Source organism: Coregonus clupeaformis, chromosome 10 (genome assembly GCF_020615455.1).
Source record: "Coregonus clupeaformis isolate EN_2021a chromosome 10, ASM2061545v1, whole genome shotgun sequence".
NCBI lineage: Eukaryota > Metazoa > Chordata > Actinopteri > Salmoniformes > Salmonidae > Coregonus > Coregonus clupeaformis.
Window position 1 is genome coordinate 58,492,972 of NC_059201.1, and position 16,583 is coordinate 58,509,554.

The 16,583-nt window shown below is 41.9% G+C and overlaps 1 protein-coding gene across 1 annotated transcript in view; it reads right to left on the reverse strand.

Annotated features, from left to right (window-relative positions):
- The window catches only part of pigu (phosphatidylinositol glycan anchor biosynthesis, class U), a 39,007-nt gene extending 37,252 nt beyond the window's left edge, over positions 1-1,755 (reverse strand). Inside the window, exon 1 of the mRNA XM_041888814.1 lies at positions 1,595-1,755. Within this exon, the coding sequence (XP_041744748.1) occupies positions 1,595-1,724 (130 nt within the window). The 5' untranslated portion in view covers positions 1,725-1,755. The remainder of the gene's footprint in view (positions 1-1,594) is intronic.
- Positions 1,756-16,583: the final 14,828 nt, after the last annotated feature.

Consider the following 16,583-nt stretch of genomic DNA (forward strand, 5'->3'; position numbering starts at 1 on the left):
TTCTAGTAATCTCTCCTCCTTCTTTTGACTTTATATGGCGGTTGGCAACCAACTTTAAGGTGCATTACCACCACCAACTGTACTGGAGTGTGGACCTCCGTTCATCTTTCGATCACCCACGTGGGAATATGCTCCTAAAAACCAATGAGGTGATGGGAGACTTGCAGCGCGTCGAGCGTCACAAAAATAACCAAGTTCTATTTTAGCGCCTGGCTACACAGACACTCGTTAACACCGGCGGTCTTGTCAGCTTCACATGCGTAGGTATTTACTCCATCAACTCCATTACTCCTGGCCCAGCATCGTCCAGGGTAGGGGAGGGAATGGCCGGCAGGGATGTAGCTCAGTTGGTAGAGCATGGCGTTTGCAACGCCAGGGTTGTGGGTTCGTTTCCCACGGGGGGCCAGTATGAAAAAATAAAAATAATGTATGCACTCACTAACTGTAAGAGCGTCTGCTAAATGACTAAAATGTAATTGTTAATAAGACCACTCCTGGTCACTCTGACAGACTCCACTTTTCCCAGCGCACACTTCACCATTTTCGACACCACATATGCATCCTTACTCAACAAACGCATCCCAACAAGAAGCGATTCATTATCATTCATAAACACTCCTCCACTCCAATTTTGGACAATTTTATTTTTGTTCCAGTTTTCGATATTACTATAGTCCATTCAGAACATTCCTATTCACCAACTTTGCTCTACGCGCTGCTTGATTCGAACTCAGCATCCACTTCCGCCATTTTTCCCTCACCTCTCAAAAGGCTCTTCGTTCAAAATGCTTAAAAATCGACCTAGAACCATGATAAAATTGCAAATCTCAAACGTAAAGCCCAAAAGGTAGACTGCCATTATGTCAGATCGTGAAATGCTCGTTCAAATACATGTCTACCTGGCCAAATCATTAGATGGCCTGCACTGAAAAAAATCAGCGCGGACCAGATTGACGCGCTCTCCCCATATTTATTGTTTCTGCTGTGAGGATTCATCCTCTTTAGTGAATTATAGTAGCAGTATGTAAATCAGGGAGCCAAATTACTGGCTTTTTCACCGATGCAATTCGGTTCGACGTTCACCAACGTTCGCGAACGACCCATCACTAAGTTTGGAGGTTCAGTTCCTTGGAGGAGTTGATTGAGTTACTTGGCTAGATGGGTACCTCCCTTTCATTACGTTTATTTAAAGGAGATTGAGGGTAAAGCCAATAGATACGGGCTTTATTTGTATAAAATATAGCAAACATGCATGCATCACTGTTGCAGTGCCCATCCTTGCTTTCTTAGCTTTCTAGCTAGCTAGCATTGATTACCATTCCAGAGAGCATGCATGCATTGGCAGCTAGCTAGCTTTGATTATATTATTTGCCTTCTCGTGTGTATATATATATACGTTAAATATATTCCTTTGTGGAAACAACTTAGCAAGACTAGATAGAACGCTCAATAACATGTATGGTGCTGTCCAACCAGCTAGCAAGGTTAGCATAGAAAGCTGGCTGACCGGCGACTTGAACTGACAACGCTGAGCAAGCAAGCGCGAGACAGAGCAGCAGCAGTTCGCTACAAAGATAATCAATAAAGCGCCTACCTCTTTTCCAGGCATTTAGTGGAGATACTACCTCAACTCTTTCTGATATAAGATCAGCTAAACTTGATCTAAATAATACTGCTCTAATTGTTACAGCTACAATTAATAGCAGGGTTAAGGGAGCCGCCATCTTCGTTGGGAGGATGAAGCCTTCTTTTCACTTTGACTTTGCACGCATAGATGGAACATGTAGTCATTTGACGTGATATGAATTTAATGAAACTACAAGTGCCACCTGTCAAGGTATCAAAACGTATTATTTGTCACATGTTTAGTTGTGACATGGTAGAGAGCTTTGGTCAATATTTCATGTCGAACCCTAATTAGTAGGGAACATTGAAAATGGTATAAAAGCACCCCTTAGACCTGTTCAGATGAGCACTTTTGTACCCGAGGTCATGCTTCTGTGCTGTGGTCCCAAATATGTTCATAACTAACCCAAGATAAACCATAGCCTGTAAGGAACAAATTAGTCATAGCGGGCAGAACAAGCACGAGCTAGCGAGACCCTATTGGCGTTTTCTAGCATATATTATATTAGCATATTTCTGTTAGGGAACGCCTACTTCTTCTTCTTCTTCAGTGGGGTTTATCGGCGGTTGGCATCCACCGTTATGGTGCATTACCGCCACCTACCGTACTGGAGTGTGGGCCAGAGACTGGGATAAACTAAATCCTACCTGCCAACCCCGTTTCTCTTAAAAAATATAACAAAATATTTGAGACTATATCTAATGACGCTCTACTCAATATACTCTTTAAACTAATTTCCTGTATCCCCTTCTCCCTCATACTAAATCTCATCCTGTATCTTTCCCTCTGATACTGCCCACACTGTAGCAATACATGCAGTCTCTATTTCCTGACAATAATCACACTTTTCTGTTGGATGCTTTCCTATCACTTTTAATGTCTTATTCAACTGGCTGTGTCCCACCCTTAATCTTGTAAAAAAAATAGCCTCCTCTCTTCTGTCCCTTCCTGCCGTCCTCCCCTCCCCGACTTTCCTCTGTACTTGAAATAAATCCCTTCCCTTACTATTTATATTCCACTGCTCTTGCCATCTCTGCACCATCATTGTATACATCAGTATTTTTGCCTCTGCCTTGCTCATTGACACTTCAACATCAACATCCCCACTACTAAGTGCTTGTTTAGCCTGTTCATCTACCGCCTCTTTCCCCTCCACCCCCACATGGGCTGGAACCCAAGTAAATCTTATCTGAATACCCATCTGTTTAATCCTGCCATGGGTTTGTAGCACCTCATAAAGCAGGTCTTCTCTGCTACGTGAGCTAAAGGACTGGAGACTCATTAACACTGCACATGAATCAGAGCAAATAACTACTCTGTCTGGCTTAACTTCCTCCACCCACTGCAAGGCCAACAGTATGGCCATCAGCTCCGCCGTATATACAGCCAGATGATCTGTAATACGTTTCCTGACTTCCACCCCACATTCCTGCACTACAAATGCTGACCCAGTACGTCCTGTCCTTGGATCTTTTGAACCATCTGTGTAAATGGCCACAAAATCCTGATACACAGTTTCCAGACGTCTCTTAAAGAAATCAGCTGGATCAACACACTCCCTATCTTTCTGTAGTCTCTCTAACACTTCTAGATCAACTACTGGAGATGGGAGTAGCCATGGTGGATTTACAGGAATAACTACCGTTGGACTAAACTCCCTTCCATACAGTCCCATCTCCTTCGCCTGGATATTACCCACCCACCCAAAGCTCGTGTTCGGTCTCCGCTCATGTTCTTAGCATGCCTGTAAAATCCCTTTCGCAGGATGAGTTCTAAATGTTCCATTGCAATACTGGCTGGCAACGTTCTTATCCCTTGCTTGCTAGCTAACCAACTAGGGCTAACTTACAGTCACGTCAAACGTCAGCCAGAATAACAACAAAGTAGGTGCATTTGCATTTGTTTAATCTGTTTTCTAGTTACATTTATTTGGATGCATCCAAATAAAGGCGTGATTTAGCCTGCCATAGAAAATATGCTCTCTTGTCAGGACACTGTTGTTCAGAGGAGCTTACCAACAACACAGCTAACACAATCACTTCAAACTGAAGCTGGAAAGACTGCACTAGCTGCACTTTGTTTCGTTTGACCTTTTTTTCTATTGACATTTCTTTGTATATACACATACAAATTATGCCAGCTGATTCATGATTTCAACTGGCTGAGAAACGCTGCCTGCCTGTCTGTGTCGTTCCGACTCCCGACACGTTCATTACTATGGGACAGCTGGAGATCGAATTTGAATATTGAAACAATGTTGCAAATGTCGGCGAGACAGACAGCAAGGTTTATACAAATCTACACTATTGAAAACTAAATGTTAGACTAAAAGAAATGTGAGATAATATCTAGATGTTTTTTATAGTGGAGATCAAGTTTATAAATTGCTTGGCTGGGCAGATGAAACAGAAGATTGCACAGTCAGATGGAACAGAGTAAATAGGCATTTTAACGTAATAGATTTAGCCAGTGGTAACTTGTGGAATAGACACCGGCTGGAATACGGTTTTTACCAATCAGCATTCAGGATTAGACCGAACCGTTGTATAAATCTCATTATAAACTGGGTGGTTCGAGCCTGAATGCTGATTGGCTGACAGCCGTGGTATATCAGACTGTATACCACGGGTATGACAAAACAGTTATTTTTACTGCTCTAATTACGTTAGTAAACAGTTTATAATAGCAATAAGGCACCTTGGGGGTTTGCGATATATGGCCAATATACCATGGCTAAGGGCTGTATCCAGGCACTCCGTGTTGTGTCGTTCAAAGAACAGCCTTTAGACATGGTATATTGGCCATATATCACACCCCCTCGGGCCTTATTGCTTAATTTAAAACAGGTTTGGAGAAATCTGCAATCTGATTGGATGAAATTGGGTTCTAAGCCTTTGACAATTCCCTGTTATCCGCACTGTCTGAAGTAGCCTAATCACTCACTGAAGTAGTACGTAATAATAATAATAATAATATGCCATTTAGCAGACGCTTTTATCCAAAGCGACTTACAGTCGTGCGTGCATACATTTTTGTGTATGGGTGGTCCCGGGGATCGAACCCACTACCTTGGCGTTACAAGCGCCGTGCTCTACCAGCTGAGCTGAGCTGGTATCAATACGCCAAGTCCAAGCCTTGACCAAAACAAAAAACATGACAGACAATTTCTCTCGCCTCAGATCCATAACCAGTAGTAACCAAAAAACGTCAATGAAGGTTATCTTAAAAGTAAAAGACGAATGTAACATTCCCATACCACAATAACATTATCGTCAAGGTGGACTTGCTAGCCAGCTACAAGATTTGAGTTATCTCAGACGTTTTCTAATAAAACAGCTCAGCTAGCCTATGCAAAGTGTTAGTTTGCGTTAACGATAGCTAGCAACGGTACGTTTTGACCAGAATCGGCACCTGTGCTGTACATTTTGACCAGAATCGGCACCTCCGCTTGACAACGCTTTGCTCCAAAAGATTGTCCACTTCGTGGGTGTAGGCTTGAACCTATTCAAATAAGTAAATAAATACGTTTAGAAAATGTAAAAAAAAAGCTTTGTATTATTAGCTAGCTAGCTAGCTACAGCATGCCACTAAGTGTAGCTAGCTAGCCAACTTTACATACTATAGTTAAGTGAAGTATCATCAGCTAGCTAACTTAATACTGTATTATTAACGTTAGCTTGTTATCTTGATGTAAGCCTATTTGTCATTGTAAATAAAAAAGTCATGCTCCAAATGCATTTGTTGATAACAGCAATGGAAGAGGGGGAAAGGATTTGCTGCTCCAGCTGTCAGAAAAGGGAGTAGGTGGACTAAAACATGTATTATCTATATACACTACATGACTGAAAGTTTGTTGGAACATCTCATTCCAAAATCATGGGCATTAATATGGAGTTGGTCCCCCCTTTCCTGCAATAACAGCCTCCACTCTTCTGGGAAGGCCTTCCACTAGATGTTGGAACATTGCTGGGGGGACTTGCTTCCATTCAGCCACAAGAGCATTAGTGAGGTCGGGCACTGATGTTTGGCGATAAGCCTGGCTCGCAGACATTCCAATTCATCCCAAAGGTGTTCGTTGGGGTTGAGGTCAGGGCTCTGTGCAGGCCAGTCAAGTTCTTCCACACCGATCTTGACAAACCATTTCTATATGGATCTTGCTTTGTGCACGGGGGCATTTTCATGCTGAAACAGGAAAGGGCCTTCCCCAAACTGTTGCCACAATGTTGGAGGCACTGAATCATCTAGAATGTCATTGTATGTTGTAGCGTTAAGATTTCCCTTCACTGGAACTCAGTGGCCTAGCCCGAACCATGAAAAACCGCCCCAGACCATTATTCCTCCTCCACCAAACTTTACAGTTGGCACTATGCATTCGGGCAGGTAGCGTTCCCCTGGCATCTGCCAAACCCAGATTCGTCCGTCGGACTGCCAGATGGTGAAGTGTGATTCATCACTCCAGAGAATGCATTTCCACTGCAGCGTCCAATGGCGGCGAGCTTTACACGACTCCAGCCGATGCTTGGCTTTGCGCATGGTGATTTTAGGCTTGTGTACGGCTGTTCGGCCATGGAAACCCATTTCATGAATCTCCCAATGAACAGTTATTGTGCTGACGTTGCTTCCAGAGGCAGTTTGGAACTCTGTAGTGAGTGTTGCAACTGAGGACAGACGATTTTTACGTGCTTCAGCACTCGACTGTCCCGCTCTGTGAGCTTGTGTGGCCTACCACTACGTGAGAGTACTTACAGTTGACCGGGGCAGCTCTAGCAGTGCAGAAATTTGACGAACTCACTTGTTGGAAAGGTCGCATCCTATGACGGTGCCACGTTGAAAGTCACTGAGCTCTTCAGTAAGGCCATTCTACTGCCAATGTTTGTCTATGGAGAATGCATGGCTGTGTGCTCAATTTTATACACCTGTCATCAACGGGTGTGGCTGAAATAGCCAAATCCACTAATTTGAAGGGATGTCCACATTCGGAAATTGTTTAGACCCCTTACCTTTTTCCACATTTTGTTACATTACAGCCTTATTCCAAAATGTATTAAATAAAAAAAATTCCACATCAATCTATACACAATACAACCTCAGACTGGGGCGAAGGTTCACCTTCCAGCAGGACAACGACCCTAAGCACACAGCCAAGACAACACAGGAGTGGCTTCGGGACAAGTCTCTGAATGTCCTTGAGTGGCCCAGCCAGAGCCCGGACTTGAATCCGATCGAACATCTCTGGAGACACCTGAAAATAGCTGTGCGACACTTCCCATCCAACCTGACAGAGCTTGAGAGGATCTGCAGAGAAGAATGGGAGAAACTCCACAAATTCAGGTGTGCCAAGCTTATAGCGTCATACTGAAGAAGACTCGAGTCTGTAATCGCTGCCAAAGGTGCTTCAACAATATACAGAGTAAAGGGTCTGAATACTTATGTAAATGTGATATTTCCGTTTTTGTATTTGAATACATTTGCAAAGAATGATAAAAAAACTGTTTTTGCTTTGTCATTATGGGGTATTGTGTGTAGATTGATGAGGTGAAAAAAAACGATTTGATTCAATAAGGCTGTAATATAACAAAATGTGGAAAATGTCAAGGGGTCTGAATACTTTCCAAATGCACTGTATACTGAACAAAAATATAAACGTAACATGTAAAGTGTTGGTCCCATGTTTCATGAAAAAAAAATCCCTGATATTTTCCATACGCACAAAAAGCTTATTTCTCTCAGATTTTGTGCACAAATTTGTTTACATCCCTGTTAGTGAGCATTTCTCATTTGCCAAGATAATCCATCCACCTGACAGGTGTGGCATATCAACAAGATTATTCAACAGCGTGATCATTACACAGGTTCACCTTGTGCTGGGGACAACAAAAGGCCACTTTAAAATGTACAGTTTTGTCACACAACACAATGCCACAAATGTCTCAAGTTTTGAGGGAGTGTGCAATTGGCATGCTGACTGCAGGAATGTCCACCAGAGCTGTTGACAGATAATGTAATGTTCATTTCTTTACCATAAACTGCCTCCAACTTCATTTTAGAGAATTTGGCAGTACATCCAACCGGCCTCACAACTGCTAACCACACCAGCCCAGGACCTCCACATCTGGCTTCTTCACCTGCGGGATCGTCTGAGGGGGGGTGATGGGGGGTGCTGAGGAGTATTTCTGTCTGTAATAAAGCCCTTTTGTGGGGAAAAACTCATTCTGATTGGCTGGGCCTGGCTCCCCAGTGGGTGGGCCTGGCTGCAAAGTGGGTGGGCCTATTCCTTCCAAGGACCCACTGCCCAGTCATGTGAAATCCATAGATTAAGGCCTAAGGAATTTATTTCAATTGACTGATTTCCTTATATTTCCTTATAAATTATTCAAATGTATGCTCACTCAGCTGTGCTTCACAAGTAATACAACAACTGATTTTTTACCGGTGTGATCATATAGCCTACCTCAAATTTTGAAATATAATTTTAAAAAATGGCCTAAACAACAATGCATTGTCAGGGCAATTCAAGCAAAGCAAATATGCAGTGATAAAATATTGGGCATGTAGCTTTCTGCACAAACCTCATTGCTACAGTAATGTTTTCAATTGGTTAATGTTGCATAGGCTTCCGTTTTTTAAGTAATGTAAAAATAAATCTGAGTGGTAGATCTCGGCTTGCATTTTGACTCAACGTGATCTTGACTCAGAAAAGGTTGGTGACCACTCTTCTAGACTTTCTCTGTTAACACTCAACGTTTCCCTTTATTGTGGCAATTGTGATCGAATCAACGCAATATTAGCCACTTTCAATGCAACATACCGAAACAAAACGAACTATGCAAGAGATTTTGTTGTAGACAGAACGCATCGGAGTAGGATTCTATTGCATTGACAAGCACTACTCAGCCTGTACTCTACACAGACCGGTGCGGCATAAACAATCAGAGCTGCAGTAGGCCTATATGCAAATAGACCATTGCCATATATGGATCTGTGCCATTTACTTTGAACTGGACTGTGTTTACAGCATTAGCGGTTTTGAGTAGATGGGCTTGTTTTGAGATCAAAGCAAGAGCTGCATGTAGCCACGTGTGCACATTTTGTTCATATCCTTTGCTAGTTAGTAAGTTATTAGCCCAGTTATAGATAATTTGTAGTCAGCAATAGGGGAGTGATTGCTTCCTACAAGAGCACAAATATACATTTCTAAACATCTTTGAAAAGCGAGTCAGGTTAAGAGCTTTTTTTTTGTCTTAAAGGGGTAGTGTTGTATTTTGAGACAGGCTTGAATAAGCTAAGTAGCCAATAGGCAGAGGGTAGCACAATTTGTCTGATTCTCTGCAGTAATGGTATGGTAATAATAATGCATTTCATTTTGTAAAGTGGTTTCTTGCATCAAACAACACAACAACTTTTTCCGTCACCTCCTTGTCTGAAAGACAAGTGCATAAACAGCTTAATGTCAAGCCCTACATGTTTTTTTCTTTCAAAAGTCTCATGGAATGTAGGCCTACATTGAACACCACACATGGGCTGCTACTGTAGGCTGAATGATAGAACAGCTATTTCCATGTTAAAATGTTATGGGATGCATTTTCTCCATTGTTTTTTATGGTAGGCCACTCTGGTAGGCCTACATTATGATCAAATAGCCACAGTAGCCTACATGGCCACTGTTAAAACTGTAACTTAAAGCGGGTACAGCCTCAGTGTTCACAGTAAACACACGTTGGAAGTTGCACAGATTTTCACAATGTTGAAGTTTGCGCTCAGCAGACCTGAAATGTGCTCAGTGCCGAAAAAAATTAGAGGGAACATTGTGTCTAACATTTACAAACGTGTTAGCTTATTTGTACATTTTGAAATTATATGTTGATTCATTTAATCTTGATTAATTGAAGTGAAGTGTTTACATTTGTTTCAATTGTTAACTTAAAAATGTTATTCAAGATTCACAATAGTGTCAATGTTCATTAATTATAGATCACAATTCTGCGATAAAAAGGGGTGAAGGGCATCTGTCTCTAATTTATCTGTTTCTGTGTTGCTTTCTCAAATGAGCATTACCTTTTTGCCCAGTTGTGAGCTCTCCAATCGGTTTTATTTGACTGTCACGCTGTCTCAGGCTATCAGCCATGTGAACCCATTTTGCAGCTTTTCATAATGCCATGCATCACTCATTTCTATGAGAGGCGCATGCTCGTACAGATAGGACGCATGGGGAGTGAGTAGTGTCGTGTATGAAGATTATGACGTTGTTAATGTTTTAAGTGGAACCAGAGAGGACGTTGATTTTAGTATCAAGAGGGAATGTTTTAGTGTAACGCCACATACAACAGACAGGAAGTGTGTTGGAGACAGGGGGGATAGGTGATTGGACGAAAAAGGGAGCAACCCATTTTTGCCATTGTTTATAAGTAGGAGCTAGACAAAGGAGAAGTCAGAAGCATTCAGATTAATTTGGGACGGGACTTCTCCAGACACCGCGGGTCTGTAACTTATGCTGTAACCTCGTGATATTAATAAAAGCCTCTAAAACACGGTGCAGCCTAAGCGGATTCTTTGATTGACAGCAATACCCACCAGCATTCGACGCGATACCACAGTAGCTCCGTTTTTTTTACCGCCCAAACTGTGGTCACACTGTATCTGGAGTAGGTTATAAAACCATTTCTAGAGTGTTGAACGTTTCCAAGAGCACAGTGGTCTCCATCATTGGGAAATTGAAAAAATATGGAACCACCCAGACTCCGCCTAGAGCTGGCCGTCCGACCAAACTGAGCAACTGGGCATGAAGGACCTTGGTCAGGGATTCACAGAATATATTTATGTAAGCTGTTCAGGGCTCTGTAGCATCAAACAGATGTTAGACATTCAGATATATCCAAATAATGTTTATTTGTCAAAATGTAAAGTACAATATTTAATGCTAAATCAAAAAGAGAACTGGGTATTCAACAAGAATGTTATATGGTAAAAGTAATACAGGTTGAACAGTGTAGTACAGTTCAGTGTGTCTCAGGGAGGCCTGGCGCATAGTAATAAGTTAGCAGGTGCCAGGATAACTAGCTAGCCAACTCCAGTCATGTGCTAATGTTTGCTGGTAAACCTAGTTTTAGGTGGCAGGTTGTAATGTTATAGCTTGCTGTTTAGTAGCCACATCTATGACTAAAAATATAAAAGGTTTTACATTAAAGATACAATAGATCTCCGATTATAAAACCTCCTCATTTTTTTGTCATAGATATGGCTACATTTACATTTTTTACATTTAGCAGACGCTCTTATCCAGAGCGACTTACAGTTAGTGAATACATATTTTTTTATACAGGCCCCCCGTGGGAATTGAACCCACAACCCTGGCGTTGTAAACACCATGCTCTATCAACTGAGCTACATCCCTGCCGGCCATTCCCTCCCCTACCCTGGACCAATTGTGCACCGCCCATGAGTCTCCCGGTCGCGGCAGAGCCTGGATTCGAACCAGGATCTCTAGTGGCACAGTTAGCACTGCGATGCAGTGCCTTAGACCACTGCGCCACTCAGGAGGACTGAGCTACCTGTAGTTGTTTAGCCAACTTAGCTATCTAGACTAGCTACCTACCATGCTACCTATGTTAGAAAAAATATATATATTTCCCCCAACTGTAACACAGTTACAGTGCACTCGGAAAGTAGTCAGACCCCTTGACTTTTTCCACATTTTGTTACATTACAGCCTTATTCTAAAATGGATTAAATTAATGTTTTTCCTCATCAATACCCCATAATGACAAAGCGTGAAGAGGTTTTTTGAAATGTTTGCACATTTATCAAAAATTAAAAACAGAAATACCTTATTTACATAAGTATTCAGACCCTTTGCTATGAGACTCGAAATTGAGCTCAGGTGCATCCTGTTTCCATTGATCATCCTTGAGAGGTTTCTACAAGTTGATTGGAGTCCACCTGTGGTAAATTCAATTGATTGGACATGATTTGGAAAGGCACTCACCTGCCTATATAAGGTACCACAGTTGACAGTATATTTCAGAGCAAAAACCAAGCCATGTGGTTGAAGGAATTGTCCGTAGAGCTCCGAGACAGGATTGTGTCGAGGCACAGATCTGGGGAAGGGTACCAAAAAATGTCTGCAGCATTGAAGGTCCCCAAGAACATAGTGGCCTCCATCATTCTTAAATGGAAGAAGTTTGGAACCACCAAGACTCTTCCTAGAGCTGGACTGTAGCTTTAGACCTAATGCCAGTTGTTTGGCATTTAATATAAGTGTTTCACTGAATGTTTCTCTAGTTTCCACTCCACAGTCTTATGTGTCAAAAATACAAGTGACAATAGTTATCGTCCTGTAGGGCCTATAGGAAAATGCTTTCAGGTAAAACAGACAATATGCAGACTTACAAAATAAATTGTCAAACAATTATTTATTTAATTTAATGTAAACATCCATTTCAATTGAATACATTTTGGAAGTAAAGTGAAATTCAAATTTTCCTCTATGCTTCTCAATGAGAAAAATTTGGAATTGGAATTACAGTTTACTTGCTGAATTGAAGGAATGTAAATATAATTGATCCCAACCCTTCCAGATAATGAAAAATGGGAGAAACAGTGCCTTCAAAATTACATTATTTCTATTGGCTTTAATTTAAGGGATGTCTGACTTCCACCATTCATGCATCTTAGCGTGTTGCTTGTGATATAATCATCCATGTCTTTAACATGTACAAAGGATGTCAATGCAGACACAAGTGAGATCATTACACTGATTTGTGTCAAATGTTAATGCAAGAATGGATACATAGAGGATGCATAGAATAGAAATTTGATATTATAAACATCAATCAACCAAATTACCAATCAATCAAACTTTATTGTCCCCGATAGGGAGATTCTGAATCAATGTATCTAAATATCTCTGTTCCACCCCAGTGGTCTTGCAGCTTCATTTCACAATTCTTGTCAGTCTATTTTTGTTGTTTGGTGCTCAGGTTACCATACCAACAGAAAAGGTCCAAATGAACACAAGGATCTGTAAAATAGATATTTTATATAACTATTAGAATAGGTCTGCATATCAGTGATGTGAAATGTGTCACCTCAAAATGTAATTGCAGAGAAAGTGAACATTACAGAAGCTAGGAACCTACATCGAGAAAGTTTGGCAGTGGGGAGCCAATCAGAGATGAGAAATGTCAGCAGCAATATTAATCATTTGTTCGGAGGCACCAGCAGGAGAGCTTCTCCTTGAGAGTAAGACATCAGCTAAACAGGAAATATAGTGCGATTACACCTGACACTCCGCTGGCACGCCCTAATCACTTCCTTAGTCTTACCAGTAAGCAGCTTATGAAGTTGTTCATCACTAAACATTTCACTTGTTTTTTCATCCATACTTTCATATTTTTTTCATCCATACTTTCATATTTGAATGCTGTCCTCAAAAATTAAAAACAGCGTGAACCCCCTGCACCCTATTGTGAGTGTGACTCAAACTGCCCAAAGCTGTTGCATTAATTGTGTATTACAGACTCCCCATTGTCTTGTCATGAGTGGTATGAAAGTGTGAGTCAACACCGTTATCTAGACAGGAAAGGAAATTTTGCTTTGTAGCAGGGTCCAATTAAGTACCAACACCTCTGTAAAATGATATATTAGATTACATTTGTGGGTATTAGAGCTAATACTTTTTCGATGTGGTGTTTTGTATGATTATGGCTTTAGGGGACAATCAAGTCCTTATCAATGTAATAGCTTGAGACTATTTTGAATGTGTGCAATAAACAGGAGCTTGCCGTTATCTATGGTAGTTTCAGCTCTGTCAGTTTTGTTCAGAGAGGCAGTTCGCGGAAACAAATTAAAAGTTAAGTTAATTAACGACTTGAATAAGTACAGCAGATCGGCCCCAGCCAAATCAATTAGCTATTGGCATGAGTGAGAGATGTGTTGAGTTCTCCTTCTCCCGAGGAGCGCAACACAGATACACAGCTCCCCAAAGTGTATTTATATTTCACTGCTATGTAGACAAATGGGCCTGCCACGTCTCTTAATGTCAGCCAGAGTCACACTGAACTATAACAGAGCTGGCGCCGTCAACGAATTACTCAAAATGAATTACTCATCAAAATAAAGTAGCAGAATAGCCACCCCATATTTGAAATGCTCCACCCCGCATTTATCAGTTTCACTATTGTTGTGGTTGGATGACGCACTACTGTGCCCATGTATTCTGGAACAAGAACAAGTAATGACTTCAATTAATTGTGTGCTTTGCATTAAATGCTTCATTGGTAATCTGTCTCTGGAAAATGTACAAATTTTTTATAGTTCATTGGGAATCACATGAGGCGCAGACCATCTGTAAGATAGAGGCACGTACTGTATGAGGAGACAGAGAGCGTGTAAAGTAGAGCATAATGTCTGGTCTGGTGAGCTTAGGATTACTAGAGAACAGATACTTCCTTATTGGCTGACAAAAGTCAACCCAGTAGGTGTTCAAGGTTTGTGGTTCAGCAGAATGAGGACAATCGAACTTTGGTAAGGGATGAGGACAGAAGCCGCATCCAAAAATGTGTCCTAACCATCCTCGTGTCCAAAATGGTGTTCGATAGAGATGCGTGAAAGTCAACTTGGCTGATGAGGAAGTTTTGGCTACTCAGGAAGTATCTATTCCCAACGCTATTCTATGGATTCCAAAATGTTTTCTCATCTCTATAGCTCCTATCCTCACAAATGATTTTCTTAGAAATTGGTTAGTAAAGGAGATAATAATTATGCATGATTAGGAGGATGCATGGAATGCTATGTTTGAATACGCAGTATGGCACACAAACAAGACTGATCTTATTATCATGTTACAACTAATCTACACCCACCTGCTCATAGTGAGTGAGACCGTGAGAATCTGATAACACAGAAAGAGGGCATTGCAGGACACGGAGACAGACTTCATTGCTGTTCATTTTAAATGAACTTTGAGCTGCAGTCCCTTTCAACAGACAGCACAATTATAAATGTGAAACTGAAATTGAATTAAGAGGGTAAAACTTTACTGTACTGCCAGATAAAACGAGCCCTCCACTACCCCCCCAGGACTGTGAATGATATGAAACATACTATTTTTTTCTTCTCTCTGAATGAAATTATTATAAGGTTAATTTCGATTTTGTTCCAGTGCAGTAATAACAGAGAACATAATTCCTGTAGAAAATGCTATCTTCTGTCCTTCTCATAAGGTGATTTATAGCTTATTTCATGGAAACGGGATAATAATGGAAAGATCAGAAACTCACATAAAGAGCTAAATTAAACCGCAGACTCAAATGGCCTTTTTTACTTCTTTAGGTATCCTGGATCCATTGGAAAAAAGGTGCGCTAGTCCAGTTCTCTACACACAGGCACAGAAAATGTTAACGTTTTCACATTTAAGCTGAAAAAGCAATTTGATAACCACCTCATTTGCCACCAGAACAAATTGCCCTGTATTTGGCAGCCTGCAGTCAAATGCTCTGAGAACAGTAGCTCGCATTAGCTGGTATCTGACTCTTGTCTGCTCAGACAAAGTTTTGGCAGATTTGCTGTGGTGGCTGTGTAGTGTTGTACGGCTTGAGGAGAGAGGAAAGCAATCGATTGAAATTGAAAGTCCAAATGAAGAGTTCATCACAAGCTGAGGCGCCCCGTAGCTCTCGTGGAGATTGACATTTCGCCATGGTGCCAGTCAGAGAAGCCGAGGCCTGCTAGATTAAAAGCCTGTACCCAATCGACCAGGAATGGCAAGCCTCTTGGAAGTGATATATCAGCGAGGAGGGTGTCAGCTGATCGATAACCCCACCGAGTCCACTGGTAGACGCTTCCGCTGGGGTCGTTTGTCAGACCGCCCGCTCGCCGCGGCATCTTTATACCGGCATACGCTCATTTGCATAATAGCATCAGCCATCCAAGTGCTTTGAGTCTCTGGTTCAAAGCGGGATAAGGCAATAAAGATTCCCCAAATGTCAGGAGTGGGACAGGTGGGCGAGGAGAGGCTTTGGGGTGTCGTGGTTCTCGTTGAGGGGGTGTGAGAGTCGCTGACTGGCCCACTTCTGAGGGCCTCCTGCTGGGGCTCTAAGCATGGGCAGGCCCCTCACTGGCAAGAGATCAGTCATGAAGCTGGGTCTGAGGAGGCACCATCTGATCTAGTTGTAAGACAAACAAACACACTTCAAATCCTTCATTTTCATTTGTGCTCCTCTTTGAGGAGTTGAACAACTTCTAACTTTTCTGCTATTTTCACATTTCTTGATCCTTGCCAAATCATTTAGCTATATCCACTTGCCAAATCATTCAGCAATATCCACTTATATTTGCTTAGAAGATGCTACAATGATTTTTGTGTGTTTGTGACAACAAATAAGAAGATTTCAAGCACTTAGTTGTGAAATGTTAACCACGCTTTCATATTCCTCAAACACTCCTTGGTGGCACATCCTCCAGGATTCTCACTGTCGGTGAGAGGCAGCCACACTTTACCAGATGGCATCCAATAACAGCCAGCAGCGCCTAAACGAACGGCTGTGTCCCACATGGCACCCTATTTCCTATAGAGTGCACTAGGGCCCTAGTCAAAAGTAGTGCACTACATAGGGAATAGGGTGCCATTTGGGACACAGACGTAGAGATGGTGATGGGGTGTTGTGTTCCCTCAATCAGCCTCCTCCTCCTGGCCAGGGGCAGACCCATTTCCTGCTCTTCCTCAGGCCGTGATCCCTGAACCATGCAGTCAAGCTAATGTGCTGTTTCACAGCTGTGTGTGTGTGTGTGTGTGTTGCACTCCAGCTGAGTTTGTTTACCTCCTGATCTCTGTGGGGTTGAGACCTTTGCTATCTCAAGCCACATACAGACACACACACACACACGCACGCACGCACGCACGCACGCACACACGCACACACGCACACACGCACACACACACACACACACACACACACACACA